General features: G+C 44.4%; 1 protein-coding gene across 4 annotated transcripts in view; it reads right to left on the bottom strand.

Annotated features, from left to right (window-relative positions):
* The window catches only part of PAQR6 (progestin and adipoQ receptor family member 6), a 233,022-nt gene that overhangs the window by 74,615 nt on the left and 139,344 nt on the right, over nucleotides 1–19,063 (bottom strand). For all 4 annotated transcript variants that reach the window (XM_069218005.1, XM_069218002.1, XM_069218003.1 and 1 more), the window contains one exon: nucleotides 4,787–4,988. In XM_069218005.1, coding sequence (XP_069074106.1) covers nucleotides 4,787–4,858 — 72 coding nt within the window. In that variant the 5' untranslated portion in view covers nucleotides 4,859–4,988. The remainder of the gene's footprint in view (nucleotides 1–4,786; nucleotides 4,989–19,063) is intronic.

The raw sequence follows: 19,063 nt of genomic DNA, 5'->3' as shown, positions 1-19,063 counted from the left end.
GAGCTCAGCCGAGTTCCTCTGCATCTCCCTCTTCACCTTCTGATAAGGAATCGACCGCTGACCGCGCTGGAAGCCTGCAAACCTGCAACATAGTAGCAAAGACGACTACTGCAACTCTGTAACGCTGATCCTGCCGCCTTCTCGACTGTTTTCCTGCTTGTGCATGCTGTGGGGGTAGTCTGCCTCCTCTCTGCACCAGAAGCTCCGAAGAAATCTCCCGTGGGTCGACGGAATCTTCCCCCTGCAACCGCAGGCACCAAAAAGCTGCATTTCCGGTCCCTTGGGTCTCCTCTCAGCACGACGAGCGAGGTCCCTCGAATCCAGCGACACCGTCCAAGTGACCCCCACAGTCCAGTGACTCTTCAGCCCAAGTTTGGTGGAGGTAAGTCCTTGCCTCACCTCGCTGGGCTGCATTGCTGGGAACCGCGACTTTGCAAGCTACTCCGGCCCCTGTGCACTTCCGGCGGAAATCCTTCGTGCACAGCCAAGCCTGGGTCCACGGCACTCTAACCTGCATTGCACGACTTTCTAAGTTGGTCTCCGGCGACGTGGGACTCCTTTGTGCAACTTCGGCGAGCACCGTTTCACGCATCCTCGTAGTGCCTGTTTCTGGCACTTCTCCGGGTGCTACCTGCTTCAGTGAGGGCTCTTTGTCTTGCTCGACGTCCCCTCTCTCTGCAGGTCCAATTTGCGACCTCCTGGTCCCTCCTGGGCCCCAGCAGCGTCCAAAAACGCCAAACGCACGATTTGCGTGTAGCAAGGCTTGTTGGCGTCCATCCGGCGGGAAAACACATCTGCACGACTCTCCAAGGCGTGGGGGATCCATCCTCCAAAGGGGAAGTCTCTAGCCCTTGTCGTTCCTGCAGTATTCACAGTTCTTCAGCCTAGTAAGAGCTTCTTTGCACCAACCGCTGGCATTTCTTGGGCATCTGCCCATCTCCGAGCTGCTTGTGACTTTTGGACTTGGTCCCCTTGTTCCACAGGTACCCTCAGTCAGGAATCCATCGTTGTTGCATTGCTGATTTGTGTTTTCCTTGCATTTTCCCTCTAACACGACTATTTTGTCCTTAGGGGAACCTTGGTGCACTTTGCACTCACTTTTCAGGGTCTTGGGGAGGGTTATTTTTCTAACTCTCACTATTTTCTGATAGTCCCAGCGACCCTCTACAAGGTCACATAGGTTTGGGGTCCATTCGTGGTTCACATTCCACTTTTGGAGTATATGGTTTGTGTTGCCCCTATCCCTATGTTTCCCCATTGCATCCTATTGTAACTATACATTGTTTGCACTGTTTTCTAAGACTATACTGCATATTTTTGCTATTGTGTATATATAACTTGTGTATATTTCCTATCCTCTCACTGAGGGTACACTCTAAGATACTTTGGCATATTGTCATAAAAATAAAGTACCTTTATTTTTAGTATAACTGTGTATTGTGTTTTCTTATGATATTGTGCATATGACACTAAGTGGTACTGTAGTAGCTTCACACGTCTCCTAGTTCAGCCTAAGCTGCTCTGCTAAGCTACCATTATCTATCAGCCTAAGCTGCTAGACACCCTATACACTAATAAGGGATAACTGGGCCTGGTGCAAGGTGCAAGTACCCCTTGGTACTCACTACAAGCCAGTCCAGCCTCCTACACCCATCCACCCTTGCTCCAAAGGACACCATTCTTAAGAAAGGTATGTAAGGAACCAGTGAAGAGGCGGGGTTAGATGTATGGACCGGTTGTTCGAGGGGTTCCTGAAATACAGCGTTATTACTTCAGGCCTGATGGCACAATGAGACACGCAGGGCGGCATTACATTACTAGACATATTGTGAAGAACTTATAGAACCATGGAGTGAGACCGCTGGTTATAACTTAGGCAGGTTCTGAACTGATAGGTTAGGGATGTGTGATGAAAAAGGGTTCGGGCGTATTTAAACTTTGCCCTACTGTGTATAATTGTCCCAAGAAGGTGGCCGCTTTCTTGAGCAAAAAGTCCCTATGCTTCACAATGCGGCTGGGTGGGTGGGGCGAACTTATACTACAGCATGCAAAGGACGATAACCTATTGATATGTACATGCGGGTAAATGGGAGGCAGGCCTACGGCTTTGGTGAGAGCGGCTGTGAGGGTTTTTTGGACATGTGTTTGAAATCTTTAATAAAAATAATTTATAATTTTTATAGTTATTGCTGAGCTGGGTATAATACTTACAATCACTGAAATACACACAACTTGGAGATGAATAGTGTGTAATAAATAACCATATAATATGAAATACCTACTACTGTGTGTGTGTGTGAACTGATTTAGGAGTATAGGGCGGATCTATACCCCAAGAGAACAGAGATTCTCCAACAGCTTTATCCGACGTGAAACACTCCCGCAAATCGAAAACATAATTCAGGAAGGGAAGGGTGAGAGACACCAGTCAGTTCTCCTTTTCTCCGAAAAAAAGAGTTACTTTTTGTGGCTTATGATTTCTGCAGGCTTGGGTGTAACACAACAGTGCTGCCATTCTACAGAGCAGGGCAACAGAACCAGCACTAACGGGGCATAGCAAAAACAAACTATACATCCTTTCAGCAGAGGACAACAGACTGCAGTGCTGAGGTCTCCAGTACGTCACAATATATCAGAAGTAGAGATAGAATAAAATAGGCCTTACTTTTTCCAGTGCTTTCAGAGAGCATCAATCCCTCTTATCTTCAAATAAGACAGCCCCCTGCCATTTAGCAGTGGGCAAAAGAGCCCCATTAAAAAAAAGCATTGGAGATGGCACTAGATTGCTTGAAATCCCAAATTCATAGCATTAAAAACAAGATACTTCCCGCAAAGCATAGCAGGGACATTACACTTTTCCTTCTTCAGAGCCTGACAAAGGTTACCAAGCTATTTTCCAATGACTAGCAAATGCCAATAAAACCAATTCTACATATTGGTAAGGGCAATAGAGTTCTATTCTCCAACGCACAGCAGATCACACAGAACATCCACTATCCAGATAAAGGATAATGAAAAAAGGCCCAAGTTCTCAACAACATAACACGTAAGAGGACAATTCTCCTATTTTCAGCTGCGTGGCAAACAGCAACCATTCTTCAGAGTATTGCAGATGATGACAAGAAATCAGCATTCTCCAGATCACTGTAGGGCTAAGTAGGTCCTTGATTCTCATAGGCCTCACAAGCATACCATGCGTTCCATTCTTCAGAGCAGGGCATAAAGAAATGAATTTCCCACAACACCCCACGGGCAAGGCAGAGGACCCCGCCCATCTCCACATCATGAAGGAGGGAAGAACACATTTTAGAAATTCTCTGTTCTCTTCTACAGAGCTTGGTAACTGACCACAGGATCCCGCACACGCTTTACAGCACTTTAGGACAGATCGGATCCCCTCCTATCTTTAGTACAAGGAAGAGGGAATCATGCCTTGTATTATCCAGAGCAAGGCTGGGGAAAATAGACCCCCAACTCTCCAAACTACAGGAAAAGGCAGTAGACAAAGCTCTGAACTAGAAAGCAAGGAAGAGGCCTATAGATCCCACCATTCAGCAGAAAATGTCGGAGAGCAGTAGACCCCTAGTAGAACTATCAAATGCATAAACACATAATTCCCTAGCAGAGAGCTGTAGACTCTACACAACTCTCCATCTAAGTAAGTAGTGGACCTACCCACAAGCATACCATTGCCAAGACGAAAGTCTAGACCCTCAATTCTATACAGTATGGAAAAGGGTTAAAGATTTGAATTCTTGGTAGTATGTTGATGGGCATCCCTTGTTTGCCTAAACATTGATCCAGTTCAACTGACTCTCCTCCATTTTATGATTGAGGACTCTAGTCACATGGCATTCTCCCGGGCACAGCAGGCAACAATACACGGTTCCAAGCATGGCAAAGGACAATAGAACCCCTCCTTTCTTTGGACCACAATGATGGGCAACAGATGCCTCTTCCAATCTTTGAAGCATGCTAGAGGACTACAGGGTCCTACCCTCATCTCAAGAATTGCAGCTTGCCGAACAATAAACCACTCCCCATTATCACAGGATCCTCTATTCAATGTTGTGTTGCAAAGACATTGCAGTCCATTGGTCATTCTACAGAATATGGCACAACCCATAAAACTCTTGAAACAGCAGTACAAGACAGAAGACAACAGATCCCCACAGCCCCTGTACATCATCCTCCAGAATATCGCAGACTCAAGCAAAATACTTCATAACATTTTTAACAGAAATGCAGAAAGCAAGGAAACTCTGGCTTTAATAAGTATGGCATGCGGCAACATACAACCTTCTGCCATTGTGTAGTACTAAATAAAAACGTTGCTTTGTACTGTAAAAGGACTCAGCTCCTTGCAGAGGAAAGGTCACAAAGTCCTGGGAACATCATGGAGTAATGGGAATAGACACGTATTCAGCTTGATTGTGAACACCGTAAATTGTGGAGGTTCTTGATGTCCATTCCATCAATCTTCCTCCATGTTTCTTGTGATTGTATCTGGCACGCACAATGAGTTACATGATTCTCAGGTTGCAATTAGATGTACACCTTGACCTGAGGACATATGGGCATTCACAAACACACATGGAGAATACTGAAAATGGCTTATCGATCAGTTTTTGAGATCTGACAGTTTTCTGCTCGGAAGATGCTGCAATGATCTTTGGGTTGTATTCAAGTACCACAGTTTATTTGTTAACGCACCTTTATGTTTGTCAAAAAAATAGAATGGAGCTCACAAGAATAAGTGAAAGCTTGCAGCAGTTGAAATACTCACACGAGGTACTTGATGAACATTCAGGAGCTCAGGTAGCTTGATCGTCAGCATCTTGGGTTCGAGAAGCAGCATACGGGCAATCCAAGCCCTCCAACCATCACAGAACAGGGCCCAGACACCAAGGGTTGCGTCGGATACTTCCTTACTCGCTTCCTTCCTCACATCACTGTCTGCGCTCACTTGTTGTGCCCAAACCTCAGGTCTATAGAATGAAATTTAATACAAATATCTATAAACAGCAAGGTTTGCAATGTGAAGCACAATTGCCGTAGCATATTGCAACCACAAAAAAGCTCAAGGACAACTCTCACTTCCTCCCACAAATGATTCAAGCAAAATATCTCAGCAGGCTGAGTACCCACTGAAGAGATCTTTTGATAAGCTTCCACTTACAGGTTTGCAATTCAGCAAGATAACTCAGTTGACTGCACAAGCCAATATGCCTAGTCTGCATCAAGACGCTACACAGATGTGCTAACTTACCTTCATTCAAATTAAGAAATCTGCCTGAAACATGGTAGCTGGCTCTGCATTTCATCTGCCCAACGTCCAAGAAATTAGTAGCACTATTTCCAGTACTAGTAACATTTTTCAATTAAAGCACCAAGAAGAAATATTTCAAGTTTATGAGGTGAGTTATAAAAAACACAATATTTTCACCATTGCGTTCTATGTGCCCGTTTAAAAAATGTAGATTCTCATTTAAAAGTGTCAAAGGCTACAAGTTATATATTCATCACCCCTTATTAATGTGTAATAATATCTCAAATATGGAATCAAACATCTTGGGGTTGGTGCCGGGATGGCCAAGATGGCGGTCGCTCTTTCTTGAACTCCCGCTCGGCTCCGACAATGCACGTCATTTTTGCCGGCATGGGGCTACAGTATATGCTCCTGTTCCCAGCGAGGCTGGGAGTAGTTCACGATGGCAAATCACACTTGTTTGACAACTCTGAGGTGATGTGTGACTGGCTAATGGAAGAGAAACATTTGCAGCTGAACCTGCCACATCCAACGCCACACCATGTGGAGGCAGGCAGTCGGGCAGTCGTGGGGGATGGCCAGCAGGGCCCTCGCCACAGCAAAAGATCCTGCAGAAGGTGCCATGCCCACTTGGAAACACCAGCTACTTTGGAATCTGAGAAGGAAGAGACCGACGCCCTTGCCCCACAGAGCCGTTGGAGGAGATGCTGCCCATGTCAGGAGAAACTAAAGGTCCTTCTGGAGGGGCAGACACGCGTGACACAACACGGTTTATTGTGCCAGCACCACTCTACCCTAAACGTGGAGTACATCAATCGGGGGACCGAGGAGGTGAACCAAGAGATGGGTTTTGTTTCAGCCTAGTGAAGAAAAGGGACTTAAGTTCTGGCGACAGATGCTTCAACAGGGAGGATGTATAGGGTGCAGGTTTGTTGGGGGGATTGGAAACAGATTAATTTTTTATGCTGTTTGGTTTTAGTCTTTTAATCACAAACCTTGTTACTTCTGTCTGACATGGTCCTGAACATCCCCTGTTTTTCTTGCTGGCGCCTGGAGGAAGGGACACCGGCAGGAGTTCCTTTGGGCGGGTTCCCTTCACACCCAACCCCCCGATCCATACCACTGCATCTCTGTTTAGACCACCATGACCAATTTTTACAGTTCTGATATGGGACATCAAGGGACTCCTCAATCGTATTAAGAGGGGAACCGTCCTACAATTCCTTCACCGTCATGGGCCCAACTTGCTCAGCTTCAAGTAACCCAACTTTAAGGTTCACACTGACCTTTCCTAACATGATATAGCTGTAATGTGCACCATGTGGGGTTCAATCAAGGGTCCAGGGGAGTGGCCATCATGATCGATAAGTCCCTACCGCTGGTAGTGTTCCAGGTGATCTGGGATGCCCTGGGGAGATATGTGCTATTAGAAGGTTTGTTAGATGGGGCCCTTTGCAATTTCTTTTTGTTTCTATGTTCCTCCTCAGTTGGCTACCACTATGTTCTCAACGTTTAGGGATCCTCTGTTAAATCTCCCCCCCCAGGCAGGACAATTATAGGGGGTGACTTTAATGACATCCTGGGTCCCCTAGATTTTCTGTGCACCCCTGCCTTTGAGACTAGAGGGAGAAGGGCTATGCAACGGTACTGGGCCTTGGTTTATGGGGTGCCTGGAGGACATGGAATATCAGGAAATACATCCATGCTTCGACAGCTCCCTACCCCGTACTAACCTCTTTTTGGTGGCAGATTCAGACCTCCTTCATACACGGGGCTTTCACATCCTGGACTGGGGTCTTTCGGATCACTCACTGGTGCTCCTACAGCTAGCAGACAAATCATCTGAAGGGGTGTGCAACAGAGGTGGTGCCATAACACCTAGTTTCTCCAAGATAGGACTTTCACCCAGTGCCTGCAGAACCAGTTGAAGGTATTTCAATCACGAACATTAGACTCATCAGGGACGTTGGTGGGGAGCTTGGGGGGGGGGGGGAAGCATGTAAGGTGACCATACATGGTAATGCAAGCTCTCATATTAGGGGCCGCACCCATGAGACGCAGGATCGACTGATGCAATTAGAAAGGTCCATTCTAACCTTAGAGAGTAAGAATCAGGATAATCTGACTGAATGGCCAGGCTGCGCTTGGCATTGGAGAGGGCTACTCTGCGCCAACTGTTCTTAGACGAGGCCCGCCAATGCTGGGTTTGGTGGACCAGGCGTGTTCATGAAGTTGAGGGCCAAAGAGGGCAAACTCTTGAACCTGGCTAGCATCTAAACGATTAGAACATAGGATGTTGGCCAGTGTGATGAGGAAGGATGGTACCCGAGTCGAGACAGGACCTGATATAGCCTCCTCAGCTGCAAATTACTACACCCTTCTCTGTGCCGCGCACACATGCCCAGAGCGGGAGACGTCTAACCTGGTCATTGCTGATATTTCTTCTGGAGTACGAAGATTGTGCGTTAATATATAACCAGCATGTCCGCTTCCGTTGGAAAATGAACTGAGACCAGATCAAGCCATTTCACATTGCCCAACAAACGGTTATGATTTACAGTATCTGCTTAAAGACTGGATATGAAAGATCAATGATCTATACACAGCCATCCACTCTTTAAGCTCGCTCTACAGTAGTGTGATGACCAGTATGATGTACACCGGCATGCAGACTCAGGACCTTGTACCAATCTGATGCACATAAGCATGCAAACTCGCGAACTTGTACTATTATGATGTAAATAAACAAGCAAATTCCGGAACGTGTACACATTACGGCTCTTTTTTATTTCATTCATAATACAACCAGCAGAACATTTTCGGACTTTATTCAAATATGGGGGACCTGGAGCAGAAAGATGCTAAAAGTGCCCTTTCCGCTCAAAGATTTCAGTAAATCTTTTTGCATTTTTATTACAACTACTTTTTTGTACCATAAATGAAGGTATTTTATTAAATAGCTCAATTCTGCCAAATCAGGAAATAATTATCTGCTCTTAAATATATCATTAGACGCACACCCTTCATACCACATAAAATAGTCCCGGTAAAAACTCCAATATCTTTACTTTAACAGGTCTGCTGGGCTCAAGTATAAATAATTACTTACCTCCAGCCAAATCCTGTTCTCTTTCTGTGAGGTATATAACACTGTTTCCAGTGAGGTTTCTCCCAACATTCCAAATTAATTAACCTTAAGCATCATTAAATAACAGAGAGCACAACAGAGAGGCAAGCAAGAGGAAGATGTTCAAAATAATGGACACCACTGGAGGGGCAGTCAAGCCAATATTCTTTCTTCATGGCACCTCCTTTCTTCACAGCATCCTTTCCAGCTACACTAAGGTCCACAACGGTGTAATTATGCTAAAGCAAGCTCACTCGACACTGGAATACCCCAGGCTGGATGTTGAGCTCTTTATCTGGAGCAGGTGCTAGTTCATTGGACAAACCATAAGTGCATGTTCCAACAAAATGTTGTTACCAATTTCCTGCTAATTCAAGCCAACATGATGCCAACCATGCTAAAGTATGTTAAACGTTGTTGTAATGAGTCTTGCATGGGGTCTCGAATATCCTTAACATGGCACCACGCAGAGAGATAGAGAGAGTCAGACGTAAAGGTGGACTGACTCGATCAGATAACAAAATAGAACCAACTCTTTTACATTTATTACATTTTTGCAGTTTTTTGTAGATTAAATTACCATTTGGATTGGATTATAGTTTGCATGAATTACTCCATTAGGGACCGCTGTTCCTGCACTAACCTTAAAATATTGTGATAGTTTGAAATGGAACAGCAGACATTTTCAACAATTACATGTGCACTGTCGTTTCACAATCGTAAGATCACATCTTTTGAAAACTAAATTACAAAATGGCAACTCTAGTGAACCGTGTGGAGGCTCTTTGATGTCACTGAAGTGAACTGGCCAGGAATGCAAAGGCCATGAAAGAAGGAAACTGTGCTCTATAGGTCAAGCCACACCACAGTGAGGCTGTTCTCAAAGCGGATGGACAGCAGACAGCAAAGAAATGAGGTGCTACACCTTATGCTGACCTGCATGGGTGGATAGCTAACTCAAAACAGACTAGCAAAATAGTTTAATACCAGACTTGAATTTTACTAAGTAATGAAAGTAAGGTAAGGCCGCATTTTGCTTGAGGGGAGCTTGGTAGGAGGATCTCTAAACTGACAAAAAAATGTTCAAAAAGTTGGGATAACAGGTGTATTTACAGCACAGTTTTGCAAATACATTGGGTAAAATTGAACACAGACAATTATAACGGGCATCTATTACAAAACATTAGAAAATCACTATGGCAGTCATGAGCAGTATTTCACTACCGCATCAAATCATGTGAATCTGAAAACACTCCAACACTGGTGGCAAAATAGTTATAGCACAGAAGAAGCAGTGCCTGTCTGCTGAATTATGACCGAGTGGAAAAAAACACCCCTTAAAAACACAACGAGAAATAACTTTAAACTATCATTGGTAAGGCCAATAGATCTGGCTTATGAATGAAAGTGTGTTTCGTGTCATTGATGGGTTTAGCCACTCAATAAGTCATCATGCATGCACTCAGTCGCGCATCTTTGCATTCATACATCTATTCATCTGTCCACTGACTCATTCCTGTATTCACCCTCTGATTCAAATTCACTAAAACACACACAAGCGCAATAACCATTTGCAAGATAAATGTTAAAGAATACAATTAGAAAAAAGAAAACAAGCTGCCATCTAAGTAGGTAGGGGAGGCATATGCTTGCAATAATGAAATTAAACATATCAGTGAGTGCCTGTCTTGAAGAGGTATTGTAAATAGTTCATCGATGTTTTAAAGTTCCAGCATGGCAACCACTTTTAGAATTAATGCACTGGCCATGTTACAATTGTAAAATAATGATACACTATTGACAACAGCATTCCATAATGGTATCCTGGTTTAGAGGCTGTTGGACGTGGCACACTACAGATGAAATGAGAAGCAAGCAAGCAATCCATTAGCACTACTTGAGAGCTCTACTAGCCTCTTAAGACACCTTAAAATAAAAAGAGAATCAAATAAATGAAAGGGAAAGTTCAAAAAGAGAAAATGAAGAACCAAAGGCCTGGCCAACCAGCCCTAACAATGAAGTGCGCTCATTTTCAGGTGGATGTACAGGCGTAATCAGAAAATACTGTCTTTTACAGTGCAAAAGAGCCAAAATGGTTGATGTGGGCTGAACCATTATCCCATGCAGAATGCTTTCATGAATGGAAGTAGAGTGCAAATGACATTCAGACAGACCAATGGGTGAACAGAGCTGACCCAAAGTCCCTCTATGGATCTATTTGTGTGTGTATATAAATAAATATATAAATCCAAATGCTCATTCCGGGCTCGGAACGGCCCGCAAGGGGTGGCGCGAAAACCAGCAAGAGCAGACCGGTAATAATAAATCAATCCGAAAAGAAAATGGTAAAAATCGCACACTCAGGACTTCATGAAATAAAGTAAAAGACGTTAATCACAACGCGTTTCGGCTGTCTCCGCAGCCTTGATCACGTGAATATCACAGCCAATCAACAACAGTTAAATACTTTATATTCAGTTGCATAAAAACAGGACTAAATGAGGAAAATAGGAGGAGACATACATACAATCGTTCTTAGTGGAGTCTCTTAATGATCTTATACCAAACATTCTTCAACAATTCATAAACATAGGATCGTAAAGATTGTTTATCAAAAAATCTCTAAAATATTATGTCCAATTAATTTTCAAAAAGATTTATAAATTATTTTCAAATTTTCTTCAATACAATTCCCTCAGCCCTGGAAGGGGTGAATAAAATAACCTTAATATATACAAGGCTTACATATAAATCTCGATAAATTTTCATCATCTAAAAGCCAATAAATACCTATTAGAATAAAAAATAGATAACCCCCCCTTCCAGATTCTCATATCTATACATGAATTGTCTAAAATAACTTCATACCTCCCCTAAGATAATTATATATAGGCCTGTTTTAAAATATAGCAGCACATTTAAGTTGTTATATAATTATTTAACCGACTTCGGTTAAATAATTATATAACAACTTAAATGTGCTTATATATATTATTTAATGTTTTTCATTACAAGGTCCTGGTAGACAGGTAAGAAGAGAATCCACACTTAAATGTCAATTGACTTTAACATGTGCTTTTCACAATCAATATGTCAGGTTTTCTGCCTTTATCATTACTTCTCATAATAAATAATCTCACTTTAGCCTTTATCATTGGCTTGTCGTCATACCCAACTCAAGACTACTGCACAAATCCTAGACATTCCCCAAAGCAGGCATCGGGCATACAATCATAAACATAGAAATGTATACAACGTTAAAGTTGGCGAAGCAAAATACAGTCTCTCCTAGCAGAGCCTAACAATAATTATTGTAGTGCACATTTATTCCCACTGTTTGTTGGGGTGGATCATCAATATGAAAACCCTTACCTACTGCACTAATCTATGAGATTCCATGTAACAAAATAGCTTCCTGCAGGCTTTAGCTCTGTGTAATAACAATCAATGTTTAAAAGTCTGTTGGCTTTAGCATGTGGTTTTCACACTAGGTAGGCCAGGTCTACTGACTTTGTCATAAGGTTTCATAATAAACAGATCAAACTTAATAAATATGTTATCACATTTCCAATAAACTGATGAAGTCCATGCCCTCTACCACTGGCTTTACACCTTACCAATAAAGGCCTGTTATAGCCCACATTAACTGGCAGACATCATGCATACATTTACAGAATAACAAATAAGCAGAATAATACAGCTTGCAAAACAACTTACAAATCTTATCAAACAAACCTTATCAACAGGGCCCAACAACAATCATCACTGTGAAAATCTTCAGGGTTTATCATAGTGGGTGCCCAGCGCCACTAGCCAAGCCTACTACAGTTATCTGTGAGATTACATGTAACAAAATACCTGTCTGTTGCCTGTAACACAATGTGATAAACAACCGTTAAAGGCTTACTGGCTTTAACAAATGCTTTTCACAAAAAATAAGCAAGACCAACTGCTTTTGTCAACGTTTCATAATAAGCAGGCTAGACGTAGGACACTGGACATCACGTTTCAAAATGAAACAATGCCTCCCGGGGACTAGGTGGACGTAAGTTCAGTGTCGCTGGCAAGACTAAAGAGAAACGTCGACCCTATTTCTCAAGAAAATTAGTTATTTTAAAATTACAACATCATGGCACGTGCAACCCCACAGCGTGTTTCAAGAAATGAAGTGGAAAACAGGAACCCTTGCCCGAACCGCAGTGACTCAGACACCACCATAAAACATCCCAAACTTTTGTAAAGTCCGGCTTCTGCCTGCTTGGTCATTGGTAGCTGCGTTTGTATTTTTCCATCTGAGAGCGTAAACCACCGCCCTGCTGCTAAAAGTCAGTGACGTGCACAGATCTTACATCAATCTCTTTTTTTGTGCTTTCAAACAAGGCTCTTATTTAGAGAGGCCCAGCATCACAGGCGCTGTTTTGAAGACATTGAAGAAGGTCAGAAATAAAAAGGGGGAGAAGGTCAAAGGTGGGGTTAAATGCCGGTCATGTGGGTGAACTGAAAGAGAGAAGTTGCCCAATTATTCCCACCATTTTGTGCAAAAGTAAAAGCAATCTTTTGCAGCAACTTCAGTTGTTTAAAATAATTTCAATTGTGCCACCAAAATGTTCTTACACTCTTTCTGGGTCATTCGTGAAGGAAAGCAGTATTTTGGGGGACCTGGATTCTAGATGCCAATCATTCAGAAACACGTGTAGAGCCACACAGCAGGATGAAATGCTACACAATGCGACAAATGAGCTACACTCTAGCAAAATACTTGATCTCAATGAACATCCCTAGCGTTCCAACAACACAATCTCTTCTTTAGCACTGCCAATGATTACCAAATCCCTAACCTCCCACGAAAAATACCTTTTACAGTGGCAATGGATATCAAATCCAGACCATAATTTTTAGGGGGCAAAACACTTTCACCAGTTTACTGATCTTAACAAAGCACAGATAAGGTTACTAATGGGGAATCATTGTGTTATAGGTTGTGCAACAGCTCTTCAAGAAACCAACATTCCTCTTTGAATGAAGGAGCGGACAGGGTACAAGTGTCAGCTGGGGACCACTAGCTCTACGGCGGTCTCCTCTCCACGGGGCTGGCGGGCCAGCACTCGGCCTGCCACCCTCATAATGAAGCCCTTAGTTTGGGGAGGGTCATCAGTCAGCCTATCGTTGGGTCTCCTCCCCTTCTTCATCCTGGTAGCTCCTGCAGGGCAGAAAAAGCAGGAATTTGGGAAGCACTGGGGCAGCCTGCGTAGCGCCAAGAAGCACACCAGCTATCCAAGTGTGTGAAATCGTGCACACATACTTGGCCTGCGCCATCTGAACGGCCCAATTAGGGGCAATGGACAGGCGACTCACAGCAGTAGAAAGGCAGGGAAGTAGTGCTGAGGTCACTGATCCTGGAAAGTATCACACCCACCTACATCCAAGGAACAAGTTATGACGGTGTCAGAGTCACAAACCCCCTGGGCTGCGGAGGCAGCAGCAATAATTGATAGCAAGAACAAGTCAAGGGGTAGTGGCAAAACAGGCTCTGCACTTGCTGCCTGGACACAGCCTAATGATGAGGCCTGGCACTGGTAACCTTGAATATACTGCACTCACACCATCGGGGTTTCAACATCCATTGTACAGTCAGGATGTTAAGTTACAGCCGAAATTTCCAACTGTGGAAAGAGACAGCGATTTAAGGTTTTCACGAATGATTTAATATATCTGACTGATAAATAATAAACTGTTATCTTTAACTGAAGACTCCTTGTATTCCTGGGAAAGGGTGGTTGGTTGTTTCAAGGTTGGAGATGAGTGGCACAACTGAGCGGGTCAGGGATGCATTCCCTTTGTTCTACAGTTGTGAGGATTTTAGGACTTTAGTATTTGTAATATGAGGTTTTTCGTCCCATCTATCATTCAAGAGGCGTCTGCATGCCCTTCCAGTTGAATTTCTGGCCCATAACTTCACTTCCAATGCTCAGAAAACACATGTTGTTAGTTCACGAGTTCAAAAGCTGGATTGATGGGAAGTTCTTAGCCTTTTGCAGAAAAAGAGGGTGCACTATTTGCTGCATGCCATTTTAAGCCCTTACTAACCGAAGTGTATGGCAGAAGTTTGGCATCTACTGGGTCTCTGATAGAATTAGATTGCAAGGCAGTCACTGTTGCCGCAGGGTAGCCCTGCCCTAATACCCACTGGGTGCTCTGGCCGCTTCAAGGGAGATCATATGGAAATCACTTATGCTTTATAATGATCTTAGGGTTGACATGTCCATCTGACCTCAATAATTATTTTCGAAAATAGTATCTTATTTTATTCTGTTATTGTACTAATTATACATAACGTGTTTTTATCTTCCCTGTAGAATCAAGTAACACTTTTTAACTCAAAAACAACAACTGTTGTCCACATACTGGATCAACGATTCCAGACTCAAGATTGAAACTGGGTAATGCAAACAGACCTAGAAGTTTGCACAAGCCCTGTCAGCAACTTTACCTAAACTTTCTACAAACACTTCTTCATATTCTGCCTCAGATAAGAGGAACCCCAAACCGCTGCTAGGAGTTTTACCAGAAGCGTAATCTATTTTTTAAATCTCAAGGGTGAGCACAGGATTCTCATACTGCTGGGAGAAAGCCCAGAGCTTGCTGAAAAAATAGGTAAATACTTTCCGCTGGCGATACCACAGGAGATAGACGTGTTCTTCTGCAAACATGCAGAAACACTCATGAATTCACAAGAGCTTGTGCAACAGTTGCAAACTGCAAGTCCTGTCAAAAAGTGTTATTGTATTGTCATGGCAAGAAGCTGTCCTATATCTGAACAGGAAACTGAAATGTCTGAAATCTGGTGTACATAATATTTGAAATGGAAATACAAACTGCAGGCACTCTCCGTTCCCAATTACCAGTTTGCTAGAAACTCTCCCATTAAAATAATGAAACTCTGCTAGGTAGTGCTTTCCTTTTCAAATTAAAGAACTGCACGTGCTCAGACCTTAATAGTCATTGCCCATTTGAAGCACAAGAAAAGAACATTGGGCCCAGGATAAAGCGCTGCATGAGAGGGGTCCTAATAAAGTCACAAAAATACAGTTTTTTTTACCATCTGAGGAATTTGGGCAAAATGTCCACTTCTGTGCACATAGAACAGCAAAAACGATGAAAGTATGGAATGTCACGCTCCAGATGCAGGATATATAAAAAAAAAAAAAAAATGAAAACATACAACCTCTCTGAAAACTCCCTTCAATCTAACGCCAGCACAGCCACAAGTCCCAACCTACACGCGCCCACTCAATAAGACCACCAAAGATGTGCTAAGGCAAATATGTGTGGCAATCTGAACGGTGTAGTGTCCACAAAAACCTTAGCAGAAGTGAACAAGACCGTTGTCTCCATGCAAAGAATCAGCAGGCGTTACTCAGAAACCACTTCAAATCAAACAAACAACCAACCGACACTTGGAAAAGCTAACCTCCCTACCATGTTGAATATCAGGAAAAAATGTTTTGAAACGTCGGGCTTCTTTTTTGATACACCAACGGGGTCACTTAACCTCTGGCGGGCAGTACACCAGTGTAGGAGGCTGGACTGGCTTGTAGTGAGTGCCAAGGGGTACTTACACCTTGCACCAGGTCCAGGTATCCCTTATTAGTGTAGAGGGGTGTCTAGCACTTAGGCTGATAGAAAAGGTAGCTTAGCAGAGCAGCTTAGGCTGAACTAGGAGACGAGTGAAGCTCCTACAGTACCACTAGTGTCACTTGCACAATATCATAAGAAAACACAATACACAGATACACTAAAAATAAAGGTACTTTATTTTTATGACAATATGCCAAAGTATCTCAGTGAGTACCCTCAGTATGAGGATAGCAAATATACACAAGATATATGTACACAATACCAAAATATGCAGTAATAGCAATAGAAAACAGTGCAAACAATGTATAGTCACAATAGAATGCAATGGGGGCACATAGGGATTGGGGCAACACAAACCATATACTCTAGAAGTGGAATTCGAACCACGAATGGACCCCAAACCTATGTGACCTTGTAGAGGGTCGCTGGGACTGTAAGAAAACAGTGAGGGTTAGAAAAATAGCCCACCCCAAGACCCTGAAAAGTGGGTGCAAAGTGCGCTTAAGTTCCCCAAAGAGCACAGAAGTCGTGATAGGGGAATTCTGCAGGAAAGACCAACACCAGCAATGCAACAACGATGGATTTCCAGATGAGAGTACCTGTGGAACAAGGGGACCAAGTCCAAAAGTCACGATCAAGTCGGGAGTGGGCAGATGCCCAGGAAATGCCAGCTGTGGGTGCAAAGAAGCTGTCACCGGATGGTAGAAGCTGAGGATTCTGCAAGAACGACAAGGGCTAGAAACTTCCCCTTTGGAGGATGGATGTCCCACGTCGTGAAGAGTCGTGCAGAAGTGTTTTCCTGCAGAAAGAACGCAAACAAGCCTTGCTAGCTGCAAGGGTCGCGGTTAGGGTTTTTGGATGCTGCTGTGGCCCAGGAGGGACCAGGATGTCACCAATTGCGTGAGGGGACAGAGGGGGCGTCCAGCAAGACAAAGAGCCCACTCAGAAGCAAGCAGCACCCGCAGAAGTGCCGGAACAGGCACTACGAAGTATAGTGAATCAGTGCTCACCCGAAGTTGCACAAGAGAGTCCCACGCCGCCGGAGGACAACTCAGGAGGTCGTGCAATGCAGGTTAGAGTGCCGGGGACCCAGGCTTGGCTGTGCACGAAGGAAATCCTCAGTGAGTGCACAGGAGCCGGAGTAGCTGCAAAACACGCGGTTCCCAGCAATGCAGTGTAGCGTGGGGAGGCAACGACTTACCTCCACCAAACTTGGACTGAAGAGTCACTGGACTGTGGGAGTCACTTGGACAGAGTTGCTGAGTTCAAGACACCTCGCTCGTCGTGCTGAGAGGAGACCCAGAGGACCGGTGATGCAGTTCTTTGGTGCCTGCGGTTGCATGGGGAAGATTCCGTCGACCCACGGGAGATTTCTTCGGAGCTTCTAGTGCCGAGAGGAGGCAGACTACCCCCACAGCATGCACCACCAGGAAAACAGTCGAGAAGGCGGCAGGATCAGCGTTACAATGTCGCAGTAGTCGTCTTTGCTACTTTGTTGCAGTTTTGCAGGCTTCCAGCGCGGTCAGCAGTCGATTCCTTGGCAGAAGGTGAAGAGAGATGCAGAGGAACTCTGATGAGCTCTTGCATTCGTTATCTAAAGAATTCCCCAAAGCAGAGACCCTAAATAGCCAGAAAAGGAGGTTTGGCTACCTAGGTGAGAGGATAGGCTAGCAACACAGGTAAGAGCCTATCAGAAGGAGTCTCTGACGTCACCTGCTGGCCCTGGCCACTCAGAGCAGTCCAGTGTGCCAGCAGCACCTCTGTTTCCAAGATGGCAGAGGTCTGGAGCACACTGGAGGAGCTCTGGGCACCTCCCAGGGGAGGTGCAGGTCAGGGGAGTGGTCACTCCCCTTTTCTTTGCCCACTTTCGCTCCAGAGCAGGACTGGGGGATCCCTGAACCGGTGTAGACTGGCTTATGCAGAAATGGGCACCATTTGTGCCCATGAAAGCATTTCCAGAGGCTGGGGGAGGCTACTCCTCCCCTGCCTTAACACCTTTTTCCAAAGGGAGAGGGTGTAACACCCTCTCTCTGAGGAAGTCCTTTGTTCTGCCTTCCTGGGCCAAGCCTGGCTGGACCCTAGGAGGGCAGAAACCTGTCTGAGGGGTGGCAGCAGCAGCAGCTGCAGTGAAACCCCTGAAAAGGCAGTTTGGCAGTACCCGGGTCTGTGCTAGAGACCCGGGGAATCATGGGATTGTCTCCCCAATACCAGGATGGCATTGGGGGGGCAATTCCATGATCTTAGACATGTTACATGGCCATGTTCGGAGTTACCATTGTGGAGCTACACATAGGTAGTCACCTATGTGTAGTGCACGCGTGTAATGGTGTCCCCGCACTCACAAAGTCCGGGGAATTTGCCCTGAACAATGTGGGAGCACCTTGGCTAGTGCCAGGGTGCCCACACACTAAGTAACTTAGCACCCAACCTTTACCAGGTAAAGGTTAGACATATAGGTGACTTATAAGTTACTTAAGTGCAGTGGTAAATGGCTGTGAAATAACGTGGACGTTATTTCACTCAGGCTGCAGTGGCAGGCCTGTGTAAGAATTGTCAGAGCTCCCTATGGGTGGGAAAAGAAATGCTGCAGCCCATAGGGATCTCCTGGAACCCCAATACCCTGGTTACCTCAGTACCATATAATAGGGAATTATAAGGGTGTTCCAGTATGCCAATGTAAATTGGTGAAATTGGTCACTAGCCTGTTAGTGACAATTTGGAAAGAAATGAGAGAGCATAACCACTGAGGTTCTGGTTAGCAGAGCCTCAGTGAGACAGTTAGGCATCACACAGGGAACACATACATATAGGTCACAAACTTATGAGCACTGGGGTCCTGACTAGCAGGGTCCCAGTGACACATAACAAACATACTGAAAACATAGGGTTTTCACTATGAGCACTGGGCCCTGGCTGGCAGGATCCCAGTGAGACAGTGAAAACACCCTGACATACACTCACAAACAGGCCAAAAGTGGGGGTAACAAGACTAGAAAGAGGCTACTTTCTCACAACCAGCCCACTGGGCA

Source organism: Pleurodeles waltl, chromosome 12, assembly GCF_031143425.1.
Source record: "Pleurodeles waltl isolate 20211129_DDA chromosome 12, aPleWal1.hap1.20221129, whole genome shotgun sequence".
Classification (NCBI taxonomy): domain Eukaryota; kingdom Metazoa; phylum Chordata; class Amphibia; order Caudata; family Salamandridae; genus Pleurodeles; species Pleurodeles waltl.
Note: the sequence above shows the minus strand (reverse complement) of the source record. Positions and strands in the feature narration are given on the sequence as shown.